Source organism: Felis catus, chromosome E2, assembly GCF_018350175.1.
Source record: "Felis catus isolate Fca126 chromosome E2, F.catus_Fca126_mat1.0, whole genome shotgun sequence".
NCBI lineage: Eukaryota > Metazoa > Chordata > Mammalia > Carnivora > Felidae > Felis > Felis catus.
Genome location: NC_058382.1, coordinates 12,787,025 through 12,803,236, shown reverse-complemented (window position 1 = coordinate 12,803,236; position 16,212 = coordinate 12,787,025). Strand labels below are relative to the sequence as shown.

General features: G+C 50.8%; 1 protein-coding gene across 1 annotated transcript; it reads right to left on the bottom strand.

Annotated features, from left to right (window-relative positions):
• Positions 1 to 4,105: 4,105 nt before the first annotated feature.
• LOC123382275 (carcinoembryonic antigen-related cell adhesion molecule 3-like) lies at positions 4,106 to 15,459 on the bottom strand. Its single transcript, XM_045046150.1, has 8 exons — positions 15,234 to 15,459; positions 14,172 to 14,531; positions 9,650 to 9,928; positions 8,093 to 8,213; positions 7,062 to 7,114; positions 6,735 to 6,766; positions 6,268 to 6,309; positions 4,106 to 6,009 (listed from the first exon to the last, which is right to left on the bottom strand). Exons 1-8 carry the CDS (start codon positions 15,295 to 15,297, stop codon positions 5,944 to 5,946), a joined length of 1,017 nt encoding a protein of 338 aa, XP_044902085.1. The 5' UTR covers positions 15,298 to 15,459; the 3' UTR covers positions 4,106 to 5,943.
• Between the last annotated feature and the right edge of the window lie 753 nt (positions 15,460 to 16,212).

Sequence of the window (16,212 nt, the reverse complement as noted above, 5' to 3'; positions counted from 1 at the left end):
TGTGGAAGAAAACGTCCTGCTCCGTGTTTTTAGAGTTCTGTATTTTCAAAGTATACTTTAAGTACTATTTCATGTATGTAGATATAATTTTTAGCGACCTTATTGTGTTATAGTTGACATATAAGAAAATCCACCTGTTGAAAGTATAAGAAAAAGGGGGGGTCGCCTGGTGTCTCAGTTCTTGTGTGTCGGACTTGGGCTGGCCCTGAGTTTGAGCCCCGGGGTAGGGCTGTGTGCTGACAGCTCAGAGCCTGGAACCTGCTTCTGATTCTGTGTCTCCTTCTCTCTGCCCCTCCCCCCACACTCACTCTGTCTCTCAAAATAAAATAAAGACATAAAAAAATTTTTTCATGAAGATTTAAGTATTATCGAATCTACTAACCCAATAACAAAATATCCAGGATACAATAAAAAAAAAAATCACTCATCATACCAAGAGCCAGGAGAACCACGATTTGACTGAGAAAAGATCATCACTGACTCCAATTCCAATGACTGTGGAATTATCCAACGAAGATTTAACAAGTAAATATCATTAAAAGAACACTTCAATAACCGACAATAAATTCTTTAACAAAATTGAGAGGCGCCTAGCTGACTCAGTTGGTAGAGCACATGACTCTTGATCAAGGGGTTACGAGTTCAAGTGCCACACTGGCGTCGAGACTGCTCAAAAACAAAAAATTGAAAACCACAGCAAAAAATGAAAGTTGTAAAAAGGGACCACACAGGGGCACCTGGGTGACTCAGTTGGTTAAGTGTCCAAGTCTTGATTTCTGCTCAGGTCATGATATCAGGGTTGTGAGTTCAGGCCCCAAGTCGAGCTCCACCCTGGGCATGGAGCCTGCTTGAGCTTCTCCCTCTCTCTCCCCCTCTCTCCCTCTCTCTCCCTCTGCCTCTCCTCCACTCCCACACCCATGCACTCCCTCTCTCTGTCTTCAAGAAAAAGAGAAAAGAAACATAGAAATGATGAAACCGAAAACTACAGTAACCAATATTTAAGAAAACAAAACCAAACCCTCACTGGTGAACTTCATAGTAACATGACGATGCACAGGGTAGAATCAATGAACTGGAGGAGAAACCCATAGAATTTATTCCTCCTGAAAAAGAGAGAGGAAAGACACAGAAAAATGAGCAGAGTCCCGAGACCGTTCCATACAACAAGCATGGAACCTCGGTGCCACTGGGTACCGGAAGTGGAAGGGAAACGTGCCGACTGAAAAGGTATCGGAGGAAAGGACAACCCAAGAGCCTGAGTCACAACCCCACACACGGTGAGCAGTCACACGAAGGCGCGTAACAAACCTCTGAAAATAAAAGACAAGAGAACAAAAATCCTAAAGACACCCAGAGAAACCACCCTTGCGCACTAAGGAACACTCATGTAAGTGACAGTAGGTTTTGTGTCTGAAAGCATGGAGGCCAGAAGGAAGTGGCGCATGTTTCAGATTGTGCGTCTGCCAACATTAGCTTCAGGAGTGATGGGGAAAGAAGGAAATTCCCTGATGAAGGGAGAGCATGAAAATTTATTGCCAGCTCACCTACTGTTAAAGAATGGCCAAAGGAGATGTGTAATGCATCATTCTCTGTAGCTCATGTTTGGTATCATATCTAAAATCTAACCAAATTTACTTTGTTTTTTTTTTAATATTTATTCATTTTTGAGAGAGGGAGGAAGAGAGGGAGAGGGAGAAAGAGAGAGAGAGGCAGAGAGACAGGGTGACAGAGGATCCAAAGCAGGCTCTGCGTGACGGCAGGAAGCCCAACGTGGGGCTTGACCCAGGGGTGACACGACCCTGAGATCGAGTCACATGTTCTCCCGACTGAGCCAGCCAGGCGCCCCACGCCAAATTTAAGACACTGAAATCTGGGGTGCCTGGGTGGCTCAGTCGGTTTGGCGTCTGACTTCGTCTCGGGCCACGATCTCACGCTTCGTGGGTTCAAACCCCTCATCGGGCTCTGTGCGAACAGCTCAGAGCCTGGAGCCTGCTAAGGATTCTGTGTCTCCCTCTCTGTCTCTCTGCCACTCCCCTGCACATGCTCTTTCTCTGTCTCTCAAAAATAAATAAACGTAAAATACTGAAATCGGAGTATGTTCTCGGAAAATGGTAATGAATCTAGAAATTAATAATAGACAACTGAAAAAAAATCCCTAAAAGATTTGGAAAGTAAGCTACATATTTGTAAATAATTTATGGGTCCAAAAGCAAGTTTCCAAGGAAATTTTAAAAACACACAGAATTGGGATGCCTGAGTGGCTTGGTCGGTTGAGCATCTGACTCTTGATCTCAGGCAGGTCATGATCCCAGGGTCGTGGGACTGAGTCCCAAGGCAGGCTCTGTGCTGAGTGTGGAGCCTGCTTGGGGTTCTCTCTCTCTCTCTCTCTCTCTCTCTCTCTCGGCCTCTCTCCCCTACCCATGGTCTCTCTCTTTCTCTCTCTCTCTCAAAATAAAAAAAAAAAAAACATTTAAACACACAGAATTAAATTAAATATACTAAAAAAAACCCCTCCTCTGCTTATGGGATGCAGCTTATGCCACTACAAGAAAGGATATATCTCAAATCAATAATGTAAGTTCCTACTACAAGAACCAGAAAAATAAGAGCAAAATGAACCCAACTAAAAGCAGAAAGAAAGAAATAATAGAGACAGAGCACCCAGCTGACCTTATATTGGACACTGTGAGTGGACAGAATGGACCCGAGCCCATGGAAGGGCAAGACTGGGTCTGTAGCATCAGAGTTGGTTCTGCGGGTGGGGTGTGAATGGGGAAAAAGGACGATGGGGGTGACTGTGAGTGCCCTTGTCTTATCTCTTCCCCTGAGGGGTCACAGGCAGATGCAGAAACCCTCAGATGTTGGATTCTCCCCTGGGAGATCTTCAGGTCCCCCCTTGTCCCCTGGGTGAAATGTTTGCTCTGCTGGGAGGGACAGGCAGATGGCATAGGGCTCCGACACCACGCACAGGGCTCAGCAAGAGGAGCTGAGAAGAGCCCAGGGGCTCTGCTCAGCCCTGCTGCCTGGGGGGTTCAGCTGGGGCTTGGAAACAGGATGCTGTGCTTAGGGGGTGCTCCAGGCCGGGTGATGAGTGTGTTTCCAAGGTCAGGCACTAAGGGTCAGAAGCTGATCATGAAACATTGCTTCCTTTTATTTTCCATTTTTTTCTTTTACTGAGGAAACTCTACCCCCAATGCTCCAATTCACGACCCTGAGGTCAAGGGTCTCATTCTGTACTGACTGAGCCAGCCAGGCGCCCCCATTCCTTCCTTATTGTATGCAAGACAGTGGCCTGACTCTCGGGGGGCAGGAGGTTCCCCAAGAGGCTGGAGCAGCCTCCCAGACTCCCCAAGGCCACCCTCTGGATGCAGCTAACAGCCACGCAGGGAATTGTAATGAACGTGCCAACAGTAACATCCAGACATGTGCAAAGGGCTAATGACTGATAAATTAGAGCAGAAGCAGCTCATCCCCGTGATAGCATTCTGCCTCATTACATCTCTCTTATGTAGAAAAGCAATAGGCAGCTTCTCCAGAGTCTCTTTTTCTTGCCTCCTCCCTGCTCAACCCCTGGGAGGAGGGTGGCTGGGGCACCTGTCCATGGTGCTGAAGCTCACCGAACTATTCCCAAGGCTTGGGAGCTGTGATCTTCCAGTTGTGTCCACTCTCTTTGCATTCTTAACAAGGAGCATTACTAACAAGGAAGAGGTGGAGAAGGCTGCAGGGAGTGTGGACTGGCCTTCATCACTGGCTCAGGGCAGCGATGGTGTTGTGGACATCCCTGCAGGCAGTGACTCCGTGGTCAGATGACCAAGTCCAGGCTGCCCACCAGCAGTTTGTCATGAACGATTATGGTGAATATGGCCTTGGGGGTGCAGTAGACAGAACAGAGGCCTCTCAGAGACTCCCACATCCCTTGTGTCAAGAATCTGTGATTATTTCAATGATAAAGGGACTAGCAGATTAAGTTAAGGACCATGTGATTGTGACATTATGGTAGTTTACCCAGGTGGGCCAATATAATCCAAGAGTTCTTTCTTTTTTTCTTAAATTTTTAAAAAATGTTTATTCATTTTTGACACAGAGAGAGGTAGAGAGAGAGAGGGAGACACAGAATCACAGGCTCCAGGCTCTGAGCTGTCAGCACAGAGCCCAACACAGGGCTCGACCTTCTGAGATCACGACGTGAGCCAAAGTTGGAAGTCTAACCCATTGAGCCATCCAGGCACCCACAAGGGTCCTTATATAAGTGACAGGGGGAGGCAGGAGAGGCAGAACCAGAGAAGAAGAGGTGATGTGGAAACAGGACACAGAGAGACTTCAAGATGTTGCACTGCTGGTTTTGAAGGTGGAGGAAGGGGCCACATCCATGGAACGTGGGCAGCTTCCAACGGCACAGCTTGAAAAACAAGGAAACAGACTCTCTCCTAAGCCTCCAGAAGAGACAGCCAGGTGGGCACCTTGACTTGTGTTGACATCCACCACTAAGCTTACAATAATTTGCTAGAGCAGCAAGAGGAAACTAACAAGAGGCGTCACCCTGTCTAATCCAACAGAGTGTGCATTGCGATAGGAGCATCACAGAGCTAAAAATGACGTGATACTTTGCAGCTTGTTTTTCTTACCCCTCATCTCATGACTAAGAAACAAGTGGGTGATGGCAAACCCACCTGTGAAACGTGGGTGCGGTGCCTTGCTGCTTGGACCGCTTTTGTGTGAACAGGGCACCTTGACGCGAGCGAATCCACATGGGGACCCAACCGGGGGCCTCAGGGAAGGACTGAGAGCCGCTGGCCCAGGTGTGTAGGGGGAGGCCTGTGGACCAGGTGGAAGAGACACTTTGTCCCATCACCATGGGAGCCTGGGTGAGTTAGGTGGGGGAGGCCCTCTGCCTCTGACCTGCATGCTTATTTATGGGGAGGAGGTGTGTTTCAAGATAAGATCCCGTTCAGGGAGAAAAGTGGACACTGCTGGGAGGTACTGGGCTAGACGTCATGGGCAGTGTCCGGGAAGGCTATGCTCAGAGCATGAATTCTGGGTCCCAAACCCTGGCGTTCCTCTGACAACCTGCCTTTATGTCACCCCAGCAGGAAGGACATCCCGAAGGCTGGAGAAAGCTTCAGACAGGTCTCAGTGCCCTGGATCCTGGATTTGGGGACAGGGCAAGTTTATTGGTGAAGGCCACCAGTCAGGGCCACCGGGGATGGGTGAGGAGGACCAAAGGGCTCAGGACACCAAAAGGCTATGAAGGGGTCCCACCTGGGATGTGTGCCTGCCCACGGCTGCTCCTTCCAAGCCCCTCCTCGTGTGGTCATCAGAGGCCCCATGTTCTGTGCTCCTGAGAACCCCGTGCACATGTGCAGACACTGGAGGTGTCTCCAGCCTTGGTCCCTGAGCAGGGTGAGGACCGCTGAGTGCTGTCATAGTTTGGCCACAGCTCTGGTGATCTCTCCTTTTCTAGTTAACGTGGTCCCAGCATGTCAACACCCCTCGCCCCTCCTCTATCTCAGGGGACTAAGGTGGGGGCTTGGTGAACTCAGAGGGAACATTTCCCTGTGTGACCCAGGAGAGAAGGGCCCCAGAGGTTCAGGTGAATTTCTGCTCAGAGAAATCACCATTCACCAAAAAAGGGCCAAGGAGGGGGAAGAGTCCTCTTTCATCAGATCCCCTCATGCTGTCCCTGGTGGGTCAGGGCCCGGGATACATTCCCTGGGAAACCCCACTTCCTGGGACATGGGGGCCTTTGTCCTGGCCCATGCAGGGTTCGTGGCAGCCTGTCAGGGCTTCCAGAAATCAGGAAGGCCCGGACCCTGGGTCCATGTCCCTGAATATCCTCTGGGCTTAGAGCTGGTTCTCTGGCTCAGGCGGGGGCACCTGACCCCACCCAGGGTCTGGGGTCTCAGGAAGGCCCCTGGAAGGAGTAGCTCCCAGGGGAAAGGGAAACTAAGAAGACACTTGTCCTTTGTGGTTGATCTGGCAGTAAATGTTCCTGTCAGGGTGTTGTAACTCCTGTAAAAGAAAAAGAAGCCTCTGAACCCCGCAGGCTTCTCAGAACATGTCTGGGTGACTTTCAGGTCCTGCGTCCACCTCTCTGGGAACCTGGCTGGGTGGCAGGTTTCTGCCCCAGGCCCCTCCTTCCTCCCACTAGCCCCTGTGCCCTTTTGCCCTGCTGTGTCCTAAACCTGAAAGCACAGGCAGGGCAGGCTGGGGACAGATCCTCAGCCCCCTTGGGCTCGGGGGACCTGAACATTCATTGCCCACACTCACCTGGTAGATGGGAACGGCTGTCCTCGGGCTGGGTAGGGCGCTCTGAACAGGGGGAGAGAATGGGTGTCAGTGGACAGAGGGAGAGTCATTTCTCTGCAGGGGTGACCCGTTCTGCCTCTTGAGCAGCTTTCGCCAAGCCTGTTGACCCACACCCCAACCCAGACCGGGCTCTCCTGAACTCCCTGCCCCACTCCTATTAGCCCAGGACCCCTGGCTGATGTTCCCAGTGCTCTGTCCTTGGCCAGACTCCAGGCTTCCCCTTGGGCCAGCTCAGAGTGGCAGGAGAGACTCAGGACGGGGTGGGGAGTGGTCCTGTCCCTGAAGACGGTCCCATTCCTGGGCAGAACGGGCCCTGCCTTGTCCTGGCTCTCTGGGGGAAGCAGGGTGTGTGCTGTGCTGCTGAATTCGTTGGTTCTCTGCCTTGCGCCCGCACAACCTAGACCCCAGTGGGGAGGGGGCAGGCTTACCGGGGATGTGGAGCTGCTGACTGGACCATGACCTGGGGACAGAAACAGGAATTAGCACCCAGGGTCCACCCTCCCAGGAGGTACCGGGTCATCGCCTCTCGGAGAACCAGGGAAGGAGCACCTCCCACAGGGAGACCCACTGGTGCTGGTCTGGGAGGTGCTGAGCCGTGACCTAGATTCCATAGGTCAGGGAGTATGGCCAGTTGGGGTCCCCTGTACTGAAGCCCCAGGGACGTGGTCAGAGGCCCCAGGGTATGACTGGCAGGAGTGGACATTGGGGGCAGGTCGAGGGGCTCCCTGTGCTGCCTGGGCTGAAGGGATACTCACCAGGGGTGCAGGCTGGGCACCCCATCTCTCTGTGATTACGTTGGCCACTGGCCCTAGGAAAGATCAGGCTTATTTGTGAGGTGGGCAGGGAGAGGTCACAGCTCTGGTGTCAGAACAGGGGACAGGGAGGGTCCTCATTCCAAGCAGGGCTTAGAGACCCCATCTCTCCACCAGTCAATTTAGGAGGGGAAGGGCCCAGGAGAGGGATAAAAAAAGGCCTTCGGAGCACATGTATCCTCAGACCAGAGAGGAAGCCGGGCAGCGGACGGACACCTAGGAGAAAGTGTCCTGAAAAGGGATCAAGGGCCCAGGAAAGGAATCACACATGAGGGTCTGAGTGACTGGAAGGGTCAAGGCGGCCAGCTGCGTGTGCAGGACGCTTGGGGAGCCCCAGGTATGTCAGGTCCCTGAATGCGGTGCCCCTGCTGTGGCCAGACCCTCGAGTCCTCAGGCCAGAAGACGCTGGAGACTGACATTGGCTCGTGCTCTATCTCCATCTGCCTGGACGAGGGGCTTCGTCCCAGGATCTCTACCTGACGGAGCCCAGGGTCTGCGGTGTCACACATCAGGCGCCGTGGTTCCCGCATGTGCCACTTTGGGGGTCGACCCCACCCGGCCTGTCAGGGTCTTCCACTCTCCCTTGCGTGACCTTGGCCAGGACCACCCTCGGTCCTGAGGCTGCAAATCCCCGTCCCAGGGCATGTGGACTGACACACCATGGGAGGTACCGGTCTCCGTGCACTTAGCACTGAGCACTGCTGTAGGGTTGCCGAGCGAACCAGGACAACCCTGAGGGGCTGTTCTGTGACTGTCCCTAATTTTGCACAGAGGCAGCTGTGGAGGAAGGGCCCCGGGCAGCAGCTGGTGAGGAAGGAGCCAGGTGTGATCAGAGGAGAAATCCAGGGGGCAGTTGGGAGGTCTGGGACACCCAGCCCAGAATCCTGGGTCAGGACGGTGTCTGCCTGCTGGCGAGTCTGCTGGGGTGGGGGAGGGGTGGTGGACAGGATCGTGTGTGGGAAATGCCATCGTACCTTCCCGTCTTCACCCGGAGCAGGACATACCCCAGGGAGGCCACGAGTGCCACCCCAACGAGGACCCCAATTGCAATGCCAACACTGGTCCCCACAGGGAGGCCCGTGGGGCTTCTTTCATCTGAAATAAGAAGCAAAAGGGAGGAAGAATGAGTCCCAAGTCATATCTGCTGAAGCCATGAGGGCTGGGGGGAAGGGCCTGGTTAGGGAGGAAGGAATGGCCATCGAGGTCTGGATGATGTGTGTTATCTCCACAGCATCCCCACCCCCTCGGCTGCTGTGTCATTTCTTTTTTATTTTTTTAAATGTATTTTTTTTTGAGAGAGAGAAAGAGAGTGGGAGCAGGGAAAGGCAGAGAAAGAGGGAAGACAGACTCCCAAGCAGGGTCCCCACTATCAGTGCACATCCCAACAAGGGGCTTGAACCCATGAACTATGAGACCATGGCCTGATCTGAGATCAAGAGTTGAACGCTTGGGGCACCTGGGTGGCTCAGTTGGTTAAACATGTGTCTTTGGCTCAGGCCACGATCTCATGGTTCGTAGGTTCAAACCCACATCAGGTTCTGTGCCTACAGTGCAGAGACTGCTTGAGATTCTCTCCCTCTCTCTCTGCCCTTCCCCAACTCTCTCTGTCTCTGAAAATAAATAAACTTTTTTTTAAAAACTTAAGAAAAAAAAAGAAGAGTTGGATGCTTAATGGAGTGAGCTGCCCAGGTTCCCCCTGCTGTGTCCTTTCTACCCTTATAGTGAAACCTTGGACTTGAATCTTCATATTGCCCTCCTCTGCCCAAAACTGTGGCCAGTGCCCACATCCTGTTCATTTTCCTCCTAATGCCTCTCTTTCTTATTCTCACATTATGCCTCTTTCCACGTTTCTTCCTTTCTATTACCATTGATGGTCTTAGAGGGAGGCCCCTACTTGTCCACTCAACACGGATTAGTGAAAATAACACTAGCTGACTGCTTTCGAGGTCAGCACTGGGCCAGGCACGTGGGAAATACTTTGTGTTTATCTCATCTGCAGCTTCCACGAGGCGGCCAGGTGTCAACCCCACCGTGCAAATTACGGTCTGAGAGTGTCAAGGGCTTCAGTAAAGTAGTGAAGGTCACAGAACTGGACCGAGTTGAGACAACACTTAATCCCAGCTCCACGGGACATTACGGCTAATAACAACAACGTCAATGACAAAAGAACAAGAACTGCTAAATTTGATTGAGCCTTGAACCTGTGTAGGATGCTGTCTCAGGATTTAAGATCTCATTGACCTCATAGTGACAACCCTCAGAACAGCCCTAAGAGCCAGCCTTTCTTTCCAGTTTTACAGATGAGGAAACTTAGGTTCTGGAGGTTGAGTGTCTTGTCTGAGGTCCCACAGCTGGTATAAAGCAGAACCAAGATGTTAACAAGATTAGTCTAATTCCGGGGATCTCATCCACATTGCTGTAGAGGCTGTGAAGGAGGCGCCCACCTCCCCCAGACCTGTATTCTATTTCACACACACCCCCTGCCCATGAAATATACAGGGAGGAAGGGGGAGAGGTCGAGGGTCACTCACAGCTCACAGCCAGCCTGATGGGGTCACTTCTGTTGGAACTGGCCCGGTTGGAGACCTCGCACTGATAATTCCCGGCATCCTCCACCCTGACGAGGCTTATGGTGAGGGCCCTGTTGTCCCGGGACAGCTTCATCCTCTTTGTGAGGTTTATACTCCGGCCATTGAAGAACCACTGGATGGAGACCTTTTTGTTATTTGTGGAGCAGGTCAGGACCACAGAGTCCTTATGTTCTGTGGCTGTGGTGTTGCTGGCATGGACAGTAGGCTGGGACACTTGCTCTGTGGAGAAACAGAGGAGGTGACAGAATGAGAGGGAGCCTGGGGCCATGCTCCTTCTTCCAAGATCTTGGCCACTCCAAGGGCCTCACTGGGCTCTGTAAAGGTGCCCCAGAGGATGGCCCTGATGTCTGCAGAAGGATGAGTGTCTTTGTTCAGGTGGCGATCTATAAGGAGGGGGCTGTACCTCTCCCTCTGACCCTCAGGTCCCCCTCTGGCCCTCAGTCATCTGCCTGGTCTGCCTGGACATCTCTGTAGTATCAGCACCACACACCTCTTAGCCCATGTCCAGCATCCTCATCAGCAGGTGGAATTCTTCCCATGGACTCCTGTGTGATTCTTTTCTTGAACTTCAGTGACTTTAATAGATCAAGCCTCACTCCTTATATACCTTTTCGCGTATGGTGGGGAGGAAGGCTTGCGGGCCTTCTATCTCTGAGTCTGAGGCACCTTTACATAAAATAGGGAAGGTATTTGCACTGTTATAATTTATTAGGGAATGAGAGCAGCCCACCCAGTCTTCATCACCTTAGGGACCAAAGAGTTTTCAATCCATAGGATTTCTCCCTCTGAAGACTTCTACTTCTACATCTGTGGATTGAATCTCAGGGTGAAAAACTTCTGTAGAGAATTGGGTACAGTATACAGAATACTGGCACCCTTATAAATAGAAGAAAACTACTGCCACATAATAAAGGCCTTATATGAAACCCTTACAGCTAGCATTATACTCAATGGTGAAACACGGAAAGTGTTTCCTCTAAGATCAGGTAGTACATAAACATGCCACTTTCACCACCCATATTCAACAGAGTATAGGAGACCAAGCTGAAATAATTTGGAGAAAAAGAGTAGAACGCAATCAAATTGGAAAGGATTAAGTACAATTAGGTCTGTTTGTAGATGACATGAAATGATATGTATAAAACTCTAATGATTCCACAAAAACTGTTGAACTAATCAACAATTTCAACAAACTTGCAGGATACAAAGTCAACATGCAAAAATCACTTGTGTTGCTATACACTAATAATGAAATAACCCCTTCCCAAATTAAGGAAACAATTTAATTTACAATAACATTAAAAAGAATAAAATACTTAGGAATGAACTAATGAGGCAATAGACTGTACATGGAAATCTATAAAACATCACTGAAGGAAATTACAGAAGACACAAATGAATGGAAAGACATCCCATGTTCATGGATAGTAAGAGTTAATATTGTTAAGATGGCAATACCACCCAAAGAGATCCACAGATTCAATGTAATCCCTATCAAAATCATTTTTTAAAAGATTTTATTTTTAAGTAATCTCTATACCCAACGTGGGGCTTGAACATATAACCTAGAGATCAAGAGTTGCATACTTTACCGACTGAGCCAGTCAGGTGCCCCCCCCCCTATCAAATTCTTAAGGAAATATTTTGCAGAAATAGAAATTTCCAAATATTCACATGAAATCTCAGGGGCCAAATAGCCAAAATTATTTTGAAAAAAGAACAAATTTGGAGGACTTCTACTTCCTGACTACAAAGCTACAGCAACCAAAATAACATGGGCTTGGTATAAAGATAGGCACAGAAATGCCAATGGGATGCAATAGGTACCCCAGAAACAAACTGAATATATGTGGTTCAATGATTTTCAATAAGGTTGTCATGACCATTCAATGCATAAAAAAATCTGTTCAACAAATGGTATTGGGGGCTGCCTGGGTGGCTCAGTCAGTTAAGCATTCGACTTCGGCTCAGGTCATGATCTCGCGGTTTGTGAGTTCGAGCCCTGCATCAGGCTCTGTGCTGACAGCTCAGAGCCTGGAGCCTGCTTTGGATTCTGTGTCTCCCTCTCTCTCTGCCCCTCCCCTGCTCATGCTCTGTCTCTGCCTCTCAAAAACAAATAAATGTTAAACATTTTTTTAAACAAATGGTATTGGGAACACTGGGCATCCTAGCAAATGAATAAAGTTGGACCTTGACCTTACATCATGTACAGAAATACCTTAAAATAGTATGTTTTGATGGTATAGTGGTGAGCATAACTGCCCTCCAAAATTAACTTAAAATAGATCAAACATCTAAACATAAGAGTCAAAACTGTAAAAGTCTTAGAACAAAACATAAAGCAAAAACTTTCTGAACCCGTATTTCCCAAAGATTTGTTAGATATGACGCCCAAAGCAAAGACAACAAAAGAAAAAATAGATGAATTGGATTGTATTGAGTTAGAAAACTTCTGTGCTCCAAAAGCACAGTCAAGAGAGTGATGGTAGCAGTTATGGAATGAACAGGACTCAGGTAGGAAATGAACAGATAGAAACACAGTCAATGATTTTTTTTAAATTTTTTTAAAGATTTTATTTTTAAGTAAGCTCTATACCCAATGTGGGGCTCGAACTTACAACCCCAAGATCAAGAGTCTCATGCTCTACTTACTGAGTCAGCAAGGTGCCCTTAGTCAATGGTATTTTAATAGCATTGCATGGTGACAGATGGAAGCTACATTGTGGTGGGCATAACATAACATATAGAGTTGTCCAATCCCTCTGAACCTGAAACTAATGTTACATTGTGTGTCAGCTAAATTTCCCTGACCAAAACCAAGACCAAAACCAAAAAACAAAAACAAAATCAGAAACAAAAAACAAACAGTGATGGCAATGCACAGATTGGAAGAAAACATTTGCAAATCATAGCTGGTAAGAGATTAATATCCAGAATGTATAAAGCACTTCTGCAATTCAACAACAACAAAAAGCAACTTGACCCTGAGGACCCTTCTTTCTTCCCCATCTGCAAAGGCCCCTTATATGTGTGTGGGGTTTTCTGGAGCTGACAGACTCCCCTCCCCACATTGGAGACTGGACTGGGAGATCTCAGATCTCAGATCTCAAGATCTGCGATGAGAATTCAGAGAGCAAGAGGAGGAAGCATCTGCAGACGTGAGATGGGAGAGTTCAGGGACAGATCTGTGTCACAAGCAAGTGAAAATAACCTCACCTCGGCTCTTTTCTGAAAACCAGGCAGACCTTCACCATAGTGCCTAATGTAGATGCTCCAGGTTTCCACCTACCAGAGACTGTGATAGTCTTGACTGTGCACTTATTGAGGTGAGTGCCAGAGTTATAGACGAGGCAAGGCCCTGTGCTGGTTTCAGGTGCAGAGTCAGAAGGAGAAGGCAAGTCTACCCCAGTGGGAGCGACACCAACACACCAGGAAACACTCAGTGATTTCAAGTCCAGCATAAGGAGGTGAGGATGGGCCACCTGAGGGGCGGCCGGGGCATGCTGACGCAGGTTGCTGCTGGGGGTCATTAGTTGGAGAGTGATCACAGAATGAGCCTCTATTTGCTCTCACTGCCCACACCAGCACCCTTCCCGCTGATGGAGGAGAGGACGGGGCTGTGCTGCCCAGCAGCCCAGCAGCCTGTGTGACCCTGATTCAGTGACTATACCTCCCTGGGCCTCAGTTTCCCCCTAATACAACAGGAATAATGGTAAATGATCTCCACCTGCCATGCCTGTGAAGTAACCTTTAACCATCCTTAAATACCTGGCCCTAAAATGGTATATCACGGCTGGCCAATCAAACGGCCTCTCTTACTCTTGCCTCCACAAGACAAGGCTCCCTCCCTGGGCCTCCTTCTTGGGAGAGGAAGAGCCGTCAAGAGCATCTCTCTGCTCTGTTCCTCCCTGGGGGTGCTGACCCTCCTCTGGAGTCTCCTAAGTCCCCCACAGCAGTTGGCTAATGGACTGGAGCCTTTTTATGTCTGTGCTGCCCATGCCTCTCTCCAGATGTAGATCTGGAGACCGAGCCCTGGCTGGTGACCAGCTCAGAGGCTCAGGACTCGGGCAGCTGGGAAATCATTGCTCCCAGTCAGCCCTGCCCAGGAGCCCTACCCCACCCTGGCACAGAGTCCCCGGGGTCACGAGACTCAGGAGCCCCAAGGCACTGTTCTGGGCAAGGGCCTTCTGGGCTGAGCTCTAGTGAGGATCCCAGGGCCCCTTCGGGCCTGGCCTTGACCGTGACCTGCATGGTCTTTCTCAGATGGTCGTGGAGTCTAGATTCCAGGAAAGGAGTTGCAATCTTAGGAAATTCATCTCTACTGTGTGTGTCCTGCACTAAATGCTCAAACACCATTTGGGACAAAATGCAGAAGGGAAGGGAGGCACGGTCCAGGCCTGTCAATCCTGTGTGTACCAAGTAGAATTCACCCGACACCAGAGGTGAGAGAGGAATTACTCACGATATACACGGAGCCGTCTAGTTACTATTTCAATTTGAAAATTTCTCTTTAAGATTCGTACAGTGTAGTATCCCGTGTCCTCCAGGTTGATGTTCTGGAACAGCAGGGATCCGTTGAGATATAATGTCTCTCTGCCGCTGTGTGCAAATCCTGGGGTAATTTCTTGTGAGTCTGCTGCATATGATACAATTTCACTACGGGGCTCAACAGTTTCCCCTTTGAACCAGCCAAAGCCTATAAGATTGGCAGGCAGATTGTGGACACGCAGAAGAACGTCCTTCCCTTCGGCAGCATTGGGCGGCACCGATTCAACAGTGACTTGGGCAGTGGTGGGAAGGTTCCAGAAGGTTAGGAGTGAGACTAGGAGGGAAGAGAGAAGACCTGGATCAATATTTGGCCCATGTATTGGGACGGAAAGATGTGGCCCTGGAGACTGAGCAGGTCCTAATCGCTCAGCCTTGGGCCCAGGGGTGAGCGCGCGCATGTGTGTGTGTGTGTGTGTGTGTGTGTCCTACAGGTCAAGGTCAGCGGCACGACCACCATGACTTCAGTGCTTCCTCTGTCTTCACATTCTGACCTTTCCCGCTCTGTTCCCTTCATAGCCTGTCAATGCCCGACCTCCCATTCTGTGTCTTTGCTTGTCTGTGTTCCTCTCCAGAGAAGTGTGCTCAGGGAGGGCAGGGACTCTGATCTGTGTTGTGCCCCAGTGGTGGGGCCGGCTGCAAACACCTGTGGATGAATGAATGAGTGTTCCCAGGGCCCAGCATTGATCTGTCAATATCTCAGGTTGGTGGGAGGCGCAGCGTTTAGGGTGCCTGCTTTTGCTCACATCCTTTCCAAAATTCAGTCCTCAGTGATGAGTAACTTGGGACACAGCACGTCGCTCACTCGCCTCTTCCAGATCATGAGATTTTCCTGTTGCTGAGCCGGGAAACCCCTGTCTTGCCCTGCCCTGCCCTCTTCCCATGTCCCCTCTCGGCGCCCCGTCTTCCCCTGGGAGACTGCAGTCAGTCAGCCTCTTCCGTCTCCCCCAACCCCAAGCCAGGGGATCGTCCCTCTCACCTGCCAGCAGGAGCTCCTGCCAGAGAACACGCCCTCCTCGGGGAAGGGCCGAGGGGGGCTCCATGCCGCCTGCTGCCTGCTCTGTCCTTCCCTCTGTGAGGAGAGCTTCGGCTCCAGAAATGCTCAGGAGCACCGCTGTCACGACAAGTTGGCTCTGTGGTCCTTCCTCCCTCTGTGCTGAGCCGCCTCTGGGGGCAGGAGCGCTTGGCCGGGTCACGTGGGCAGGGGCGGGGTCTCTGCCCGGTCCCTCCCCCTCCCCTCCCCTCCCTTCCCCTCACTCCTGCCCTCCTGGTCTCCTTCCCCTTTCATTTCGTCTACGTTTGGGTTCCCTGCGAACTGCTGAGGCCTCTCCCTCTTCAGCTGAGATTTCCCACCATATGCGAGCGCGCACACAATGCCCTTGTGTGGACAAGCCCAAGCCTGTGGCATTGGTGTCCTGGGCGCTCCCCGCAGCTCAGGGTCGGGGCGCACAGTCAGCCCCCTGCAGCCCTCTCTCCTCCCCATGTGGCTTTTCTCTTCAGAGCAGGAGCCCGAAGGGCCACCCCAGGAACTCTGTCACAGGGATGTTACCCCCACCGGGCATCGGAATCACCTGTGGAACTTTCTAAAGATCGCGAATGCCCTGGTGACCCCTAGAAATGCTGCTTCAGCAGATGGCCAGCCAGGCTGAGACCCCAGGATGTGGGAGTGGGGCCACCTCCTTCTTTCCTGCACCCACAGAGGGTCTGCAGAGCCTGTAAAATGCACATCCTGACTCAGCAGTGTGGTGGGGACCTGAGAGTCCGCATCTAACAAGCTCTCAGGTGAGGCTGGTTGTCCTGGGCCAGGCACACGTTGAATAGCCAGGCTGACGGGGACCTGGTTCTCTCAGAGGACGAGCCTCCTCCCTACTCCGAGTTGGCCTCTGCTGAGTCCTGGCCTCCAGTCTGTCAGCACCGCACACAGAGCCCCAGGGGCCCCAAACCCAGGGGATTCTTTC